The sequence below is a fragment of the Oryzias latipes genome, chromosome 16, assembly GCF_053564925.1.
Source record: "Oryzias latipes strain Hd-rR chromosome 16, Olatipes_Hd-rR_3.1".
Taxonomy (NCBI): Eukaryota; Metazoa; Chordata; class Actinopteri; order Beloniformes; family Adrianichthyidae; genus Oryzias; species Oryzias latipes.
The window spans coordinates 15,198,199-15,212,885 of NC_136252.1; the positions used below are offsets into that span (position 1 = coordinate 15,198,199).

Below are 14,687 nucleotides of genomic sequence, written 5' to 3' on the forward strand. Positions count from 1 at the left end.
CTGGCACAAAAATTGCGTTGACCAATAAAAAGTGGCTTAAAGTAGTAAAACCATTAGGTTGGGATGATAGGTTGAGATTTACAGCTTGAAAAGATCATATCATTTATTTTTGCTTATTACAATCACAGTCTTTGTATTCACTAAAATCCAATTTGTTTTTCTTAGATTGGTGCAGGCATCATAAAAACTGCAAGTATATGACAGTTTCACATAGAACATATTAGTCACCATCAACTGAACTTATATGTTAAGCAACAATAATTTCAGCATCTGGACTAAGCAAATAGAAGATGAAGTGGACATGATGAGGAGACATCTAGTGGCTAAGATTCCTAAAAATTTCAATTTAAATCGTATACTCCCAAAAAATGTATCCTTTCTAAAAATAAAATGTGAAAAATAAGAGAGGTTCACTGTCTAATCCGAGAACTGGTTAACCCATCTGCACTACTGTGAGAGAATGACAGTGTCATAAGAAAAAAAACAGGATGAGAGGTCGATTTGAGCTGTTACAAGCCCCTTTAAACACAATAATCTCTGTTTTTATACAACTTTGCCTGATAGTTTTCACTCTAACCCTATAACCTATAACTATGACCACGTCATGAAATAGGATGTGGGATGCGCTCAGAGCAATAAGGCCTCAGTTCAAATCCCACCTGGGACTGTTTCTGTGTGGAGTTCGCATGTTCTCCCTGTGCATGTGTGAATTTTCTCCAGTCACTCCAGCCTCTTCCCACAGTCTAAAAACATCCTTCTTAGGTTAATTGGTTACTCTAAAGTGTCCGGTGTTAAGTTGTTTTAGTTTTTTTCCTGGAAATTAACAATTACTACTCTAATTAGGGTAAGATATGAAGTCACATTTTCTGATCAAACAAGCTGCTGTTGCAAACTAACAAAACTTTGATGAACAAACTCAACAGAGCATTTAAATTCACATTTTTTCCCATATCTATTTTTTTAGCAAGACATTTAATATAAAATCAGGAAGAAAATGCACCATGTCTAAATGAAAATGAGGTGATTTAAGAGGAATATAACTGTAGAGTGGCTTTATGTATTATGGATGAGATGAGTGAGTGTTAAACTAATAATAGGTAGCTGCATAACTTGCTGTGCAACAGTGATTTAGAGTGTCACACATTAAACTTTTTTTTTTAAGACAACTCTTAGTGTGCATAAAAAAAAGACAAGTTAGCATCTGAAAACAATGTGGGAACATTTGTCTTCTCCGTAGCTTTGGTGTATGTCTTTAAGATCGTAAACCTTATAGAAAGTAAAACAAAACAAATAGACCAGGGGGGGTGTTGTAAATAAATAACCTGGACTTACTTACTGTGCTTTACACTTCCTTCTCAGTGTCAACCGTGCCATCTTTTTTGAAGCAGCCATGAGGAAAGGTGTGAGTGCCACTGTTTTACAGATAATTATTAACCAACCATTGCCTCATGAATCATTCATATGATACCATAGTTTTCTATGGTGGCCCATTATTTCCCACAATGGTTTTCCATTAATGACCAGATCTTAAATTATGCTCACAGTTTTATTGACCATTAGCGAAACATTTACTAATCGTTGATCACGGACTGATGACTGGGAGCTTTAATGCCTTTTAGTAGTTTTGGATTTTCCTTTAATAAATGCAATTTGGTGATCTTCACTTTTTTTTTTTTTTTTAAAAACCTTTCTGGCACATTGCATTGAAGCTGAAGCTTTATCTTTGAGTTAGATTATGTATGTTTTTGCTCCTGATCACTTGATTGGAAACCCCGCACACCGATGCTGACTCTTACTGTAGCTCATATTAACGTCTGCTCAGTCAAGAAAACATGACTGCGTCTTTTGTCCAACCACAGGTCAAGATCTAGTCTGCAACACAAAACCTAATACCTTGTAAACCTTCCTTTCCAATCCAATCTTTTCTTTTTTCCTCCCTCATTTTCCTCTTCACATGTTTTCATTCTTGTATTGCAGTTTCTTCATCCCGAGATCCCCTTGTCTATCACTCGTTACCACATAAGTGAGTTTGACAGACCCTTGTTTTCATCTTTGATCCCCATAAGTCCAAAGGCCAAAGGGCGGAGCCAATTGTACGTTTCCCCAGCAGCAAGACTGACGTGGATCACTGAAATTCAAATCACAACCTGCGCCTCCTCACCAGACCCCCCCCCCGATGAACATTGATACAAATTTCTCAGGTTTTCCTGATGATCACTTGTGATCACTTTAGTGTAGCCCTGATTTAAAAGCTCTTTAAAAGAAGAGACTTCTGTGCTGACAATCATAAGAAATTGTTGCTGCTGCCTTCTGCAGTGTTTTACCATGTTTACCATTCAGAAAGCCTGGACTCCTCCATAAATTAGTTGATTTTGATCAAAGAAATGTTCCCAACAAGGAGAGCTTGCGGTATATTGAAGAAACGCGTCCAGCAACAAGAAAGTAACCACCATTAGAAGAAAGACATACCAAAGCAAAAAGCAGCAAAGGATAACGCATGAAAGGACTGACCCCTTTAAAATTCCATTTGTCACGCCGCTTGTTAATCATTTCATCAGAAAAGACTTTTCTTTTTGGCACTGTCAAAGAGTGATGTTAAACAGTTACTTCAAGACCCACTCTGACGAAAATTGTGGTATTAACATGTTCTTGTGGTATTTTTCTGACATTTATTTTGAAAATTAATCTTAAAATTGCCTTTCTGAGTATTTCTGTGTTCAAATCATTGAGAGGTAGAAGCAGACGCAAACGTTTGGTTGGAAAAAGGTCGTATTTGGTCCACAAGCTCCCTGCTCCGCTTCACTTTGAACTATGGGCTTGTAGACAACTAGATCCATGAACGTCTTCTTTCACACCTGGCCTTAACGTGGGTTTTTCAACGCGCTTTTATGGAGTTCACACATGACTATCTCTACCTGATATGTACTTGAAGTTGGAGGAGGCTTGATGTGAAATGTCAAAGTGGTGAAATCTCATGAATTTCGCTCCAGGTTTTTCTTTTACAGCTTTATTTCAACATATGAAAAATTTGGTAGAATTTTGACCGGGCACAAACCATAATCATTAATCCCTCCTTCATGATCGATTTTCAACCGGTTGGTACTTGTATGTTTTGAAAAAGATCTACCTACCTACCTACCTACACGTCACTACCAAATCTGAGTACCTGATTGGTCAAAGTTCAACTGGTTTAATTTTTTGATGTATGGTCAATCACTGCACGTTTTGAACGTAGAGCCCAAACACTGACAAAAATATTGCGTGAACATCACAATTTAGAACATTGAAGCCCAATACACACAAATACGTGTTTCCACAGACTTTTCATTGGAAGCGCACATATTTGCGTTTCCGACCCCGGTGTGAACACAGCATTAGGTTTGGTTTTGAGGAGCTGGAGGGCATGTAAACAGATGGATGATGGGAAGTAGGGGCAGGCTTACTTTGCGCCTACAGTTCCGTCCACAACTAGGAAGCAAATTTCTAACAAGCTATTCACGCTCTGCAGAAACTACGTCCTGGAAAACAACACAGGTTGTTTGTTTGTTTTTCATTCTAGGTAAAAATGTATTATTATTATTAAATAAAGTTATATTATATTATATCATAGTTAAAAGACAACTAACACTTTTAAAATGAATCTAAGATGTTCAAAGTAGGACTTTAAGTGCAAAAAAAACTTTTTTTTATTTAAAAAAAATGTCATTTTACAAAATTTTTTACCAAAATGTCCTGTTTTTATTTCATGTTCGTCCAAACTGAATCATCTAAAGGCAGTTTTTCATTATTGCATTCAGGTCTTAGGTATTTTCTTTCAGACAGAGGTAAATATTCAAAACGTTGATATAACTCTTTTTCTTTCCGTTTTTTTATTTGTCTTTTTCGTATTTAAGTTTGTGTACTTAGCATACAGCTGCGTAAGATCTGTGTATGATGTCTTATATTATGAAGTTTGTGGTTTGGGGCCTTCTGGCTGACTAAAATTGGATTTTGGGTTTAGTTGTTTTTAATTCATACTCAGTAATGGATTTAGTTTCTCATTGCCAAACTGGTTAATTGACTTACACAGTCCCTGCTGCTGCTGTGTTCAAATATATCCGAGTCCACAGGTTTGAGCAAAAAACTGCTCAAACCCCTTAAGATTTTAATTAATTCTGGTAAATAGTGATCAAGTCAAACTGATTTTTAAACAGCTTAAAGTAGTTCTAGGTGTCTTTTCTCCATGCGTGCATACTAACATTTCTATTAGCCCCATAAACATACTTTGATTATTGTACAAGTGTTAATCCTCTTAGGTGAGCGGAGCAATAAAACACTCAGCTTAAAGTAGCTAAAAGTGCACAAAGCACATTTAATGCTGCATTCTTTCTTCCCTCCTCCTGCATCCCTCTGTCTTTTCTGCCTTTTTGGCTAGCAATAGCTATTCATTAGCTGCAGCCCCTATGGCAATGAGAGTCTTTAACCTCCATTAGATCTAATGTTGATATGTTTCCCCAGCAAAGAGCCAAAACAATTAACACCCCTTCTCACATTTCTTTCCCCTTGGCCCCTAACCACATCAGAATCTGGGCCCACCCGTTCGTTACCCACCCCTGAGAATGCCCTTGGGAGGGAAGAAGTCAGATCCTTGGCTGTTGTCTTTTGTGTGGTATGTAGTTAGAAGCCATGTGAGTTAAAAGAAGCTTGTCAACAAGAATCAAGAAGACGGAATGTACTTTTACGAGAACTCTCATGCTAAATGCTGCGTTTTTATAATTAATAGTGAGAATATTAATTACTTAATTGTGACTATAATAAAGATTGTTTTTAACAAAAATTGTAGTTGACTTAAAATTATTAGCTTGGCTTCTGGCATAACTGTGCCAAAATAAATCTGGACTTCTCTTATATTGACTTCATGCCTTCTTGTACATATACTGCAAAATGAAACAATATACAGATAATTTATTTGAGAAAAAGTATTTTAACCTTTATACCAAAGCTTCATCTCTAGTGTTGTCATTCTTTTGACCGTCAGGCCTTTATGCGATTGATTCCAGGGGATTCTGAAGCAGAGAAAAGCCGCCTCATGCCAATATGCAACACTGTACAGCAGAAAAGTGCAGTTTACGTAAACCAGCTGACTCTGTCTTGGAGACCGTTTATGCTCATTGTCCGGGTGTATACTCGATTCTGATTGGCGGCTGGGTGTGAATTAAAAAGTGATAATGAACAGTGATGCACATGTAAAAAAAGAAGTTCCGGTCACGTAGCTTAAATGTTCTAAATCACTGCGCTGGCTTCTTTGAAACACTGTATGCATCGCTTTCCTTTGCCGCTGTAGTCGAGTTTAGTCCCGCCTCAACCGTTACCATGAGAACGCGCAGCACTACGTATTTTTGCAACATTTTGCGACACCTTTGTAAGTATGAAAAGGATACGAAGACTATGAATCCACTGAAGATTAAAACTTTGACGATTTATTAAAAATACAATTTTTTCAAATGAAAAATCATTCAAACGCAATGCATTATGGTCTATATTTTGTAGAGACTTCTGGGAAATTTCTAGGGCACCTGATTTATATGAATAGTAGATTCAGACACTTCGACCTAGTGTCTTGGCACCCCAAGTAGTGAAGAAATTCAGATAGAACCTATGAAATGTCTGTTGTTCCCATTTTTATTTATTGAAAAATTGCTGCTCTGGGTAACAGAAACATAGCTCGACTTTAAAAATCAAAGGTTCCTTTAGAACAGGGGAGGGACTAAAGCTGAACATCTGTCATGTTTGAGCACCACCCAACCGTTCACCTGTCAACCGGGCAACGACTTGATGTCCTAAAACTTTTTTCTCTCCAGGAAATTCTCCGTTTCCTTACTTAGAGGTGTGGTGCTGTTGTCTCTGTATCAGGTATCTCACAGGAACACCAGTGGTCTTCTGACTCTATCCCACAGCTGAAGAGTTCAGCAGCTCTGACAAAGTTCAGGGGCATACTGCATGAGTATAAGTACGCACTTAAGATCTCTAATATAGAAACACATTAACAGTTATGGGGACCTATTAATATTATTGACGTTCATCTAATCTTATCCTTCGGGGATAAAGAGAGTTTGGGGGCTCAACACTTAATTTGATAATCCACAAGAAGCCACAAAAGGAACATTCTGCGGATTCTTAACCTTTCCTCAACTTTGGCACTCCCAGAGGCAGGAAAGGAGTATCTTTCACCGCAGTTATTAGTTCACAGAGACACCCTTGACCTCTGCAATGGTAGCCAACTGTCAACATAACCGATGTTATTGTAATGCAGGTTCACTGGCTTTGCTTTCTCCAAGAGTCACTCAGGTCTACCTGCTGGCCCTATATACCCAAGTTCGAAAAAACGGACTTTTAATTAACCAGCTTTAAACGCCGTTTCAAAGCCGCACTGACCCCTCGCCTGCCCGACTGGCTTTGGAAACTGTGAACGTTCGAGCCATTTTCATCAAGCGTTCCCTGAAGCCAGCTTTCAAATGAAAAATTCACAGATTCCACAACCCATGAAAAGATGTTAGGAAACAAGTTTGGAGCTGCTGCTGGTTGTTACTAAACAGGCTGGTTTTGTTTGTTTACATATTTATGATTTGTATGCGTACAGGCTCTTCAAAGGGGAAGCTGTTTTAAGACATAAGCTTGATAGATAGTTTGCACAGCGCAGCCTGCACGTCTGTTTACTGAAGAAAACCATGGAAAACAGCATTACCTCATACTGTGATTGTCTTTTCTTTCTTAAATATTATTCCTTAGTTTTCCCACCATCTGGTACAAAAATGATAATATTGTTTTTTTTAATTATTTATTTTGTTTAAAACAAATAAAGTTGCAAACATATTTTAGGAGGGGAAAAAAACTAAAATTCTGCATAATGTTTCTTGGAAGTCATAGAATAGAATAGAATAGAATAGAATAGAATAGAATAGAATAGAATAGAATAGAATAGAATAGAATAGAACTCTCCTCTTTGATCCCACAAAGGGGAATTTTTTGTGTTACCATAGCTCTATAAAAAAGTGCATACACAAAAAAATACACAAAAAATGAATAACAATAACAATTATTGTCCAGTGTCTTTGAGGCATTGTAGAGGACTTGGTGCACATGACTTTGTGTTATCTTATATTTAAAGTGCTATATAAATAAAGATTGATTTGATTTGGAGTTTTTAAAAATAATATAATAATGACAATGTAAAACAAAATTACAATGTATATAATACTGATATTTGGGGATATGCTAATTTATTTTCAAAATAAAGTTTAAAAAAAAGAAAAAAAACATGGACATTTTTAACAAAATTGAATTGCTGATGGATTTATAACAAGCATATACTTCGCCACTATACCTGCGTGAATAAGTTGAATGTGGCCATTAAGGCAGAGCAGCTTATGAAGAGCCTCCTGTAGATTAACATGATAAAACTATCAGATATGAGAAGCCAGAGGATTCTCTTTTTTTCTCTTTTTTTTCAAGAAGAGTGTAAAAAGAAAGCCTTATGATATAATAGTGTGTGCGCGCACGTGTGTGAATGCGCGCGCAGGGACAAAGCGCAAGAGGAAACTACAGATGGTGAAAGCCCATCTGTTCCGAGGCGCTTTAGGAGAAGTGAACGTGAGGTGGACGGATTGGGAAGGAAAAAAAAAAAAAGGGGGGGGGGACGAAATGGACAGAGAGGAAACCCGGAATTCTAATTTGTATAATTCCCTTTTTATGTATATATTCTCAAAACAAACGTTTTTGGAGAATTAAAAAAACAACTAATAGAATTAAGTATTGAATTAAACTTAACATTAATTTAATATGAAATACTTTTGCAAAAATCACTATTCCAAAGAGAAAATATGCGTAATTTTATTATTATTTAAAGTTTTTCTCTTCCTTTCCTTTTTGCGCCCTTTTTATGCAGTAGATCTCTTGGTCCCCTTTTTGCGCCAAGCCACCACAGCCATCATATTTAGTCTCCTGCACACATTTCCAGCGGGTTATCACCATTGCCATTCCTCCCCTCCTTTCTGATGTGTTACCCAGATTACCATCAGTGCCCCTCAGATATTTTTAACAGATCCTCGCCGCTCGGCAATATCCACTCGGAGCCATCTGGTGCAGATCAGAATCTGCAGACTTCTTGGGCTTCAGTCGTTAAGGCATTAAATCTAGATCTACAGAACACGCCCTTTGACTTGGGAGGTGGGTGATAGGAGAGTCAAGTCAAATAGAAGTAGAACAGTTGGAAAGAAAGAAAAAAATAAAAATGAACACTCTTCCCGCCCATGCGCCACATCTCTGGCTGTGACGCGTGGAGGAAGACAGCTCAGCATGTGTCCGACCCTTCCCTTTTTGGAAGCTGGAAATTAGACGTTCAATTCAAAAGGAAGTGACCAAAGCTGGAGCCTTTTTTCTCCCTCCTTCAGCTGCGCGCAAATATTCCACTTTGAGTTTTTCTTAAAAAGCAAAACAAGAAAAACTGATAGAAAAGTGGCGCACAGCACTCCAAACTGTGCTTCTTTACGCACACTAAATCTGTCATTAAGTTGATTCAATTAAACAAAAAAGAAAAATACATTTAGACTTTTTTGACCTTTTGTTTTTCTTTTAATCGGGATTGTCCACGGCCACTTTTCCTCAAAAGAAAAGACCGAAGTGGCTCTGTTGTTGCAAAAAGGATAACAATGATTTAAATCCACGCGCAAGCACGCAAAAAATGAAAGTGATTAGGGGTGGTGGCCATTAAATGCTAATGAAAAAAAAAGCTTGAGTAAATAAAAATATAAACACACTTAATTGGGAAATTAGAAAGAAAAAATGCGAAAAGCTTAAAAAACAATAAAATAAATGTTGATCACAAAACTGCACATAGCAAAAATGTTCTTTTTTTTTAAATATTTTAATTACTATAATTGTTTGGAAAATCTTCATTAAAATTAATACAAACTTGTTTAAATAATTTTCTAAATAATTGAAATAAAAAATAGAGAAACAAGTTTGTCGATGTGAATAAAATAAAAGCAGCACTAAAAGCGGGCTGGGATCATCAAATACTAATTCTTTAGTGGAGAAACTTTCCTCACTTTAATTACAATTTAAATCTATTCAAAGAAAGTTCCTGCTTCTGACGGGTTTACTTCCCCCTGTGTCGGACAGCTGTAAAATCGTGTAGACAGGTTGTCATACAACAATCAAAGCCGTCGGTGAATGGACTCTAATGCTCGAACATTTAACATACAATAAGTCCAAACACGGAGAGAGAAAGGGAGGAGAGAAGGAGGGAAGGAGAAGGAGAGAGAGAGAGAGACAGAGAGAGGGAGAGAGGGGACATAGCCAATGCGCTCCCTCTATATTCACATTATCCGCATAGCTCCGAACGAGGAGGAGCTTGTAGGCTCAAGAAGGGGATGCCAATCAAAGCATCAACTTCAAATTATATCTGAGAGATCAGCCTGGAGACCTCGGGGCCAAGCGCGTCAGTCGGAGCGCAATTGTTGATCAGATCACATCCAGCGGACTTTGCGCAAGAGAAAAAAAAGAGGGGAAAAGGGAGAGGAAGCCGAGATTTAAGAGCGGTTTGCTCTGACTTCATACCTCTATGTTTGTTTGAACCAGCAGAGACTCTGGCTTAAGCACTTTTCCCTGAACTCCTCTTGGTTCTTTGTTTTCTCTTATCTTTTTCTCCCCAATTTTTTTCTTTCTTTCTTTTTTTTTTTTTTTTTTTAAAGTTCCTCGTCTACTTTTTTTGCGCACTTTTGTCGGACGCTTGACCTGTGCGTCAGCTCGGCGGTGGAGATGTCTTTCCCGCAGTTAGGCTACCCGCAGTATTTAAGTGCTTCCCAGGCAGTTTACGGAAGCGACAGAGCCGGAGTGCTTACGCCTTCATCCCGGGGAGGGAGCACGGAAATCGGAGGAAGTCCGTCCGCCACCGCTGCGGCCGTCACGTCGGTGCTGGGCATGTACGCGAACCCGTACGCGCACAACTACAGCGCCTTCTTGCCTTACACCAGCGCAGACCTGGCTCTGTTCTCCCAAATGGTAAGAGCGTTTGAACTTTCCGTGAAAACTCTGCCTGCAGCGTCTGAATGAACGCATCATCAGCACACCTCAGCCTAAATATTACGTTTAGTTTTTTATTTTAATCATAAATAATAAGATGAAGAGATGCAAACTAAGTTTGGGGAAAAAACAATACATTTCAGTAAATTGATCTTTAAACAAATCAACATTTACTTTTATGTTGAAGGATAAAAACCAAACACATATGTATTGCTGTTGGGAATTTAAAAAAAAAGTATTTTGCTGAGTTTTTCTTGAAAGATTAAACACCTTCACCGATCCAGAATAAAATAAAAAAAACTACCAAAAGAAAACTTCAACATAAAAGTCCAGCAGATTCTTGAACGTCACACGACTTCATTACAGCAGTTGGTGCGTAAAGACGCAGGTGGCGCTAATAACTAACTTCAAATGCGTTAATGCGCAGGCTAATGGAAGCTTTAGGCCCAAAGGCGCTGGTCTGGGCTGGTGCTAATGCTTCAAAGCGAAAGCTGTTTTTCAAAACACAAGCATGTGCTTTGCAGGGATCGATCGGCCTGCTTCAGCTGATTCACCCCCCCCCCCCCCCCCCCCTTCAAAAAAAAGCAATAAATGTTTTAGGAAAGGGGTTGAAATAGCTGGGTGGGGGGGATGCGCCAAGACAAAACTTTACTTTCGTTTTAAAATTTTCAAAGAGAAAAGTTTAACCAAAATAGCCTTCCTCAGATTTGGGAGTAATCACATTTACGACTTATGGGGGCTAGTTGCGCAGTCTTGCATGTGGCACATTAAAACAGACAAATATTTGTGGAGAACTCTGAATCCTGGATTTTTTAATTATTATTATTATTATTATTATTATTATTATTATTATTGATAGAGGCCTTTTTTTCCTATTGAAATGTTTACAATTGTGTTGTATGTCTACGCACGTGAAAAAGTAACACTTCTGTATTCTGATTTTGAAGGGGTCCCAGTATGAGCTGAAGGACAGTCCTGGCGTGCACCCTGCCGGTTTCGCAGCCCACACATCTCCTGCCTTCTATCCCTACGGCCAGTTCCAGTACGGAGACCCAGCCAGGCCCAAGAACGCCACCCGGGAGAGCACCAGCACCCTGAAAGCCTGGCTCAACGAGCACAGGAAGAACCCCTACCCGACCAAAGGGGAGAAAATCATGCTGGCCATCATCACCAAAATGACGCTGACGCAGGTCTCCACTTGGTTCGCCAACGCCAGGAGGAGGCTGAAAAAGGAGAACAAGGTGACTTGGGGGAGCAGGAGCAAAGAGGACGGGGAGGATGGCAATTTGTTCGGCAGCGGAGACGAGGCGGAGAAGAACGAAGACGAGGAGGAGATTGATCTGGAGAGCATAGATATCGACAAAATCGACGAGAATGATGGAGATCAGAGCAATGACGATGAGGACGATAAATCAACGGAGGGGAGCAGGGAGCTCAGGGGCGGCGTGGGGGTGCCTGGGGAGTTAGACAGCTTGGAGAAAAGACGGGCCTTTGCCCTGCAGGCCCACGAGGCCTTTGAGAAATCCAAGATTTCAGCTCACGCGGGGGCTAAGGACGCATCTGACGGCAACAACACTAGGGTTTTGTCTCCGGACAGACCAGGGCGCTTCCCCCTCCCCTCCTCCAATAAACCCAAAATATGGTCCTTAGCAGAGACAGCCACCAGCCCCGACAGCTCCTCTCAGAAGCCCACATCCCCCTGTGGGCCGGGGACCCCCACTCACCCATCAGCGCCCCACCACCAGATCCAGACGCACCCGGCCTTCCTCCCCAGCCACGGACTGTACACATGCCAGATTGGAAAGTTCCACAATTGGACAAATGGGGGGTTCCTGAGCCAGAACTCCCTACTAAATGTGAGGTCGTTTCTCGGAGTGAATCAGCACCATCACCACCACCACCACAGCCACCACTTGGCAGTCCAACAGCAGCAGCAGCAGCAGCAACCACAGCAGCAGCAACCGACATCAGTGGTGGTGTCACCCGTAGCAGCTTCTGCAGCAGTCAGCAACGACAGCAAGTCCCCAACAGAGAGCCACAGTCCCAATCACATAGGTAAGAGGACAGCGTGGGAGCGTGGACACGCACAATCACGCCGTTCACCCACAAACACTGTCATATCTTTTTTTTTTTTTGTGTGTGTGTGTAATTAGTCACGTGCACCTTTTGATTTTCTGGAAATTCAGTACAATCTTTACGCACGCGGACGCGCCACATCCAAAGTATTCAAACTTCATAAAAGTGATAAAAACAATTGTTATCAGGTGAACATGTTTGACTTTCAGGAGGAAAAAAACGCATCTCTGCAGTCGTTTTTTATTGATGTTTTATGTTTTTTTCCGTTTGTGACTTGAATTCTGATTTGTTTCGTTTTTCAGAGCGTGAAAACGGCGTAAGATCTGATTCGCCTCCAACACAGACGCCGAAGTCTTCCTTTCGACCTATTCTTGACAGGTGGGACACGTTTCAGCTTGTCTTTGCATTTTTTAAAGCACATAAAAGAAAAACAGCTCCATAAACAAGCGCAGATTTCAACCTTTTACGCATGGGAAAAAAACTGTAATTGGTCAAAAAGAAAAGAAAAAGAACAATTGATAAATCTATTTCCTATTAATATATTTTCAAAACATATTTTTGTAATATACAGACAAAGAATTCAACTATGATTGCTTGTATTCTTATTTCAGTGTTATTCTCTTTTAAATGTAAAACGATAGAAGGACTTTTGAGGGTGGGAGGGGTAGCACAGCTAAAGGGGGAAAAAATACAGTTTGCTTTGCGGGTGACAGGGGTCTTGACTCTCATCCCACACCCCCTTTAATTCCTCCCCTCTGGGGAGAGTGTGGCTACTTATCAAGCCACCGAGTAAAACGGACTCCGTCTGGGCTGTATGCTTTCCCTAAAGACCCATGGGAGAGCTGGAGCTCAGGGGAGCGCTCCTCACAGAGGGGGGGAAAAAAGAAGAAAGTAAAGCTATCGAAAAGAAAAGAAACGCATACATGTTTTTTTTTTTCCTTTTCTTAATAGAAAATTTTAAATCTTATTGCGCACGGAATTATTGTAAAATGTTGCAAAAAAAAAAACAACAACTTCCAAGCATGTATTATTATTTTCTTATTTATATTCAATTATTGAAGTTTAAAAAAAGCAGGAAAAAAAGGAAAGCACAAGGACTGCAGCCTGTTTCTAATCAGAACAGTTCAGGCAGACATTGAGATGCATATTGAAACCCGCTGTCCAAACACGGCGGGGTATTCATCTACTTCTCTGTATTATTCTTTTATCCAGATCCTCTCTGCCTTCCAGCGCCAGGAGTCCACAAGACGCCACACAACGGGTCCTCACTGCGCTCTCCTCGGCTTGATCAAGACATAATACATATATATATATATATAGACATGTTGCTTTTGATTGAAAAAGAAAAGAATGAAACAAACAGACTAAAAAGATAATTTACTCTGCCTAAAAAAAGGACAATGAGAAATAATAATGCATCGTAGCATTAAGTCACATATGGCGTAATTTGGTAATATCCTGTGGATGGATGGATTACTTCCTCTATTGTTGTGTAGACTATAATCGCGCCTATAATGTTACTCTCTTCCACTTTGCTTTGGCAGACTGGCCTATTTTGTTAGACTTTTTACTTTATTATATTATAATTATTATATTATAATTATTATTATTTGTCTCTACATTGTGTTTTGGGTGTTTTTTGATGTAAATATAAGGTGATTTAAATTTGTAAATAGAAAACGTTGAAGGAATTTTTTGTCCAGATCCTATATTTTGCCTAATAAACTAAATGAAATTATAGAGAAAAAGCCTAACCAGGCCTCTTTTTTTATATATATATATTTATATATATGGTTATTTGTTTATTATTTTCACTTAATGTTGGACGCCGAAAGTCTGCAGCCAACCCTAATAGTATTCCGTTTTTGGTGGAAAGCAGCGTGGATGCATTGAGGTGCTAATAATTGTCCAGATGGTTGCTGGTGACAGAAAATGGACAGGAGCAGCTGGGAAGGTCATTAAGTAATAATATGGGAACGCCCATTCCAAACAAAATCAAATGGTTAAAATCTAATCTGTCAGAGGGAGAAGTCGATTCGAAGATAAATTATTAATATTTTCCTTTCGGGGAGGAGGAGACGCCTGACATTGGCGGGCCTTGTGCAGCATGGGGACGCTGTCTGTTCCGAGGCAGATAGGGATCATTAGCCTCTAAAAGCAGCTTTTTTTTTTGTCTTTCTGTAGAAGCAAATATTGTTCGAAACTGACGGGATTTAAACCTAACAAGAGGACAGTTTGGATTTTACGCTGCGTAAAAGCACACATTTCACCTGCTGTGACGGTGCTGCTGTTTCTTTTTTTGTTGCAATATATATATATATATTTTTCTTTTTTCATTCATTTTATGCCATTATTTTAAATTATATGTCAGTTCTAAATCCGTTTTCCCTTACTTTCTTTGCGCGCGTAAAAACACACAAATCTGGTCACATAATTCCAGAGTATGGGTTTAACATACATGAAATAATTCAGTTTGAACGGCTTTTTAAAAGCTGCAATGACGATCAGTCCCCACAGTGAAGCCCCTTTTAAACCTGTGGAGCGCATGC

General features: G+C 39.3%; 1 protein-coding gene across 1 annotated transcript; it reads left to right on the top strand.

Annotated features, from left to right (window-relative positions):
• The first annotated feature begins 9,360 nt into the window (after positions 1–9,360).
• irx1a (iroquois homeobox 1a) lies at positions 9,361–13,886 on the top strand. The gene is made up of 4 exons (XM_023964384.2): positions 9,361–10,041; positions 11,010–12,117; positions 12,441–12,516; positions 13,351–13,886. Exons 1-4 carry the CDS (start codon positions 9,799–9,801, stop codon positions 13,424–13,426), a joined length of 1,503 nt encoding a protein of 500 aa, XP_023820152.1. The 5' UTR covers positions 9,361–9,798; the 3' UTR covers positions 13,427–13,886.
• The last annotated feature ends 801 nt before the right edge of the window (positions 13,887–14,687 follow it).

What these genes read in the sequence shown, in the direction of transcription:
- irx1a (XM_023964384.2), top strand. Translation starts at nt 9,799, where the DNA reads ATGTCTTTCCCGCAGTTAGGCTACCCGCAGTATTTAAGTGCTTCCCAG. An exon ending in TGGCTCTGTTCTCCCAAATG is followed by an intron (nt 10,042 to 11,009) that starts GTAAGAGCGTTT and finishes CTGATTTTGAAG; the next exon opens with GGGTCCCAGTATGAGCTGAA. An exon ending in CCACAGTCCCAATCACATAG is followed by an intron (nt 12,118 to 12,440) that starts GTAAGAGGACAG and finishes TTCGTTTTTCAG; the next exon opens with AGCGTGAAAACGGCGTAAGA.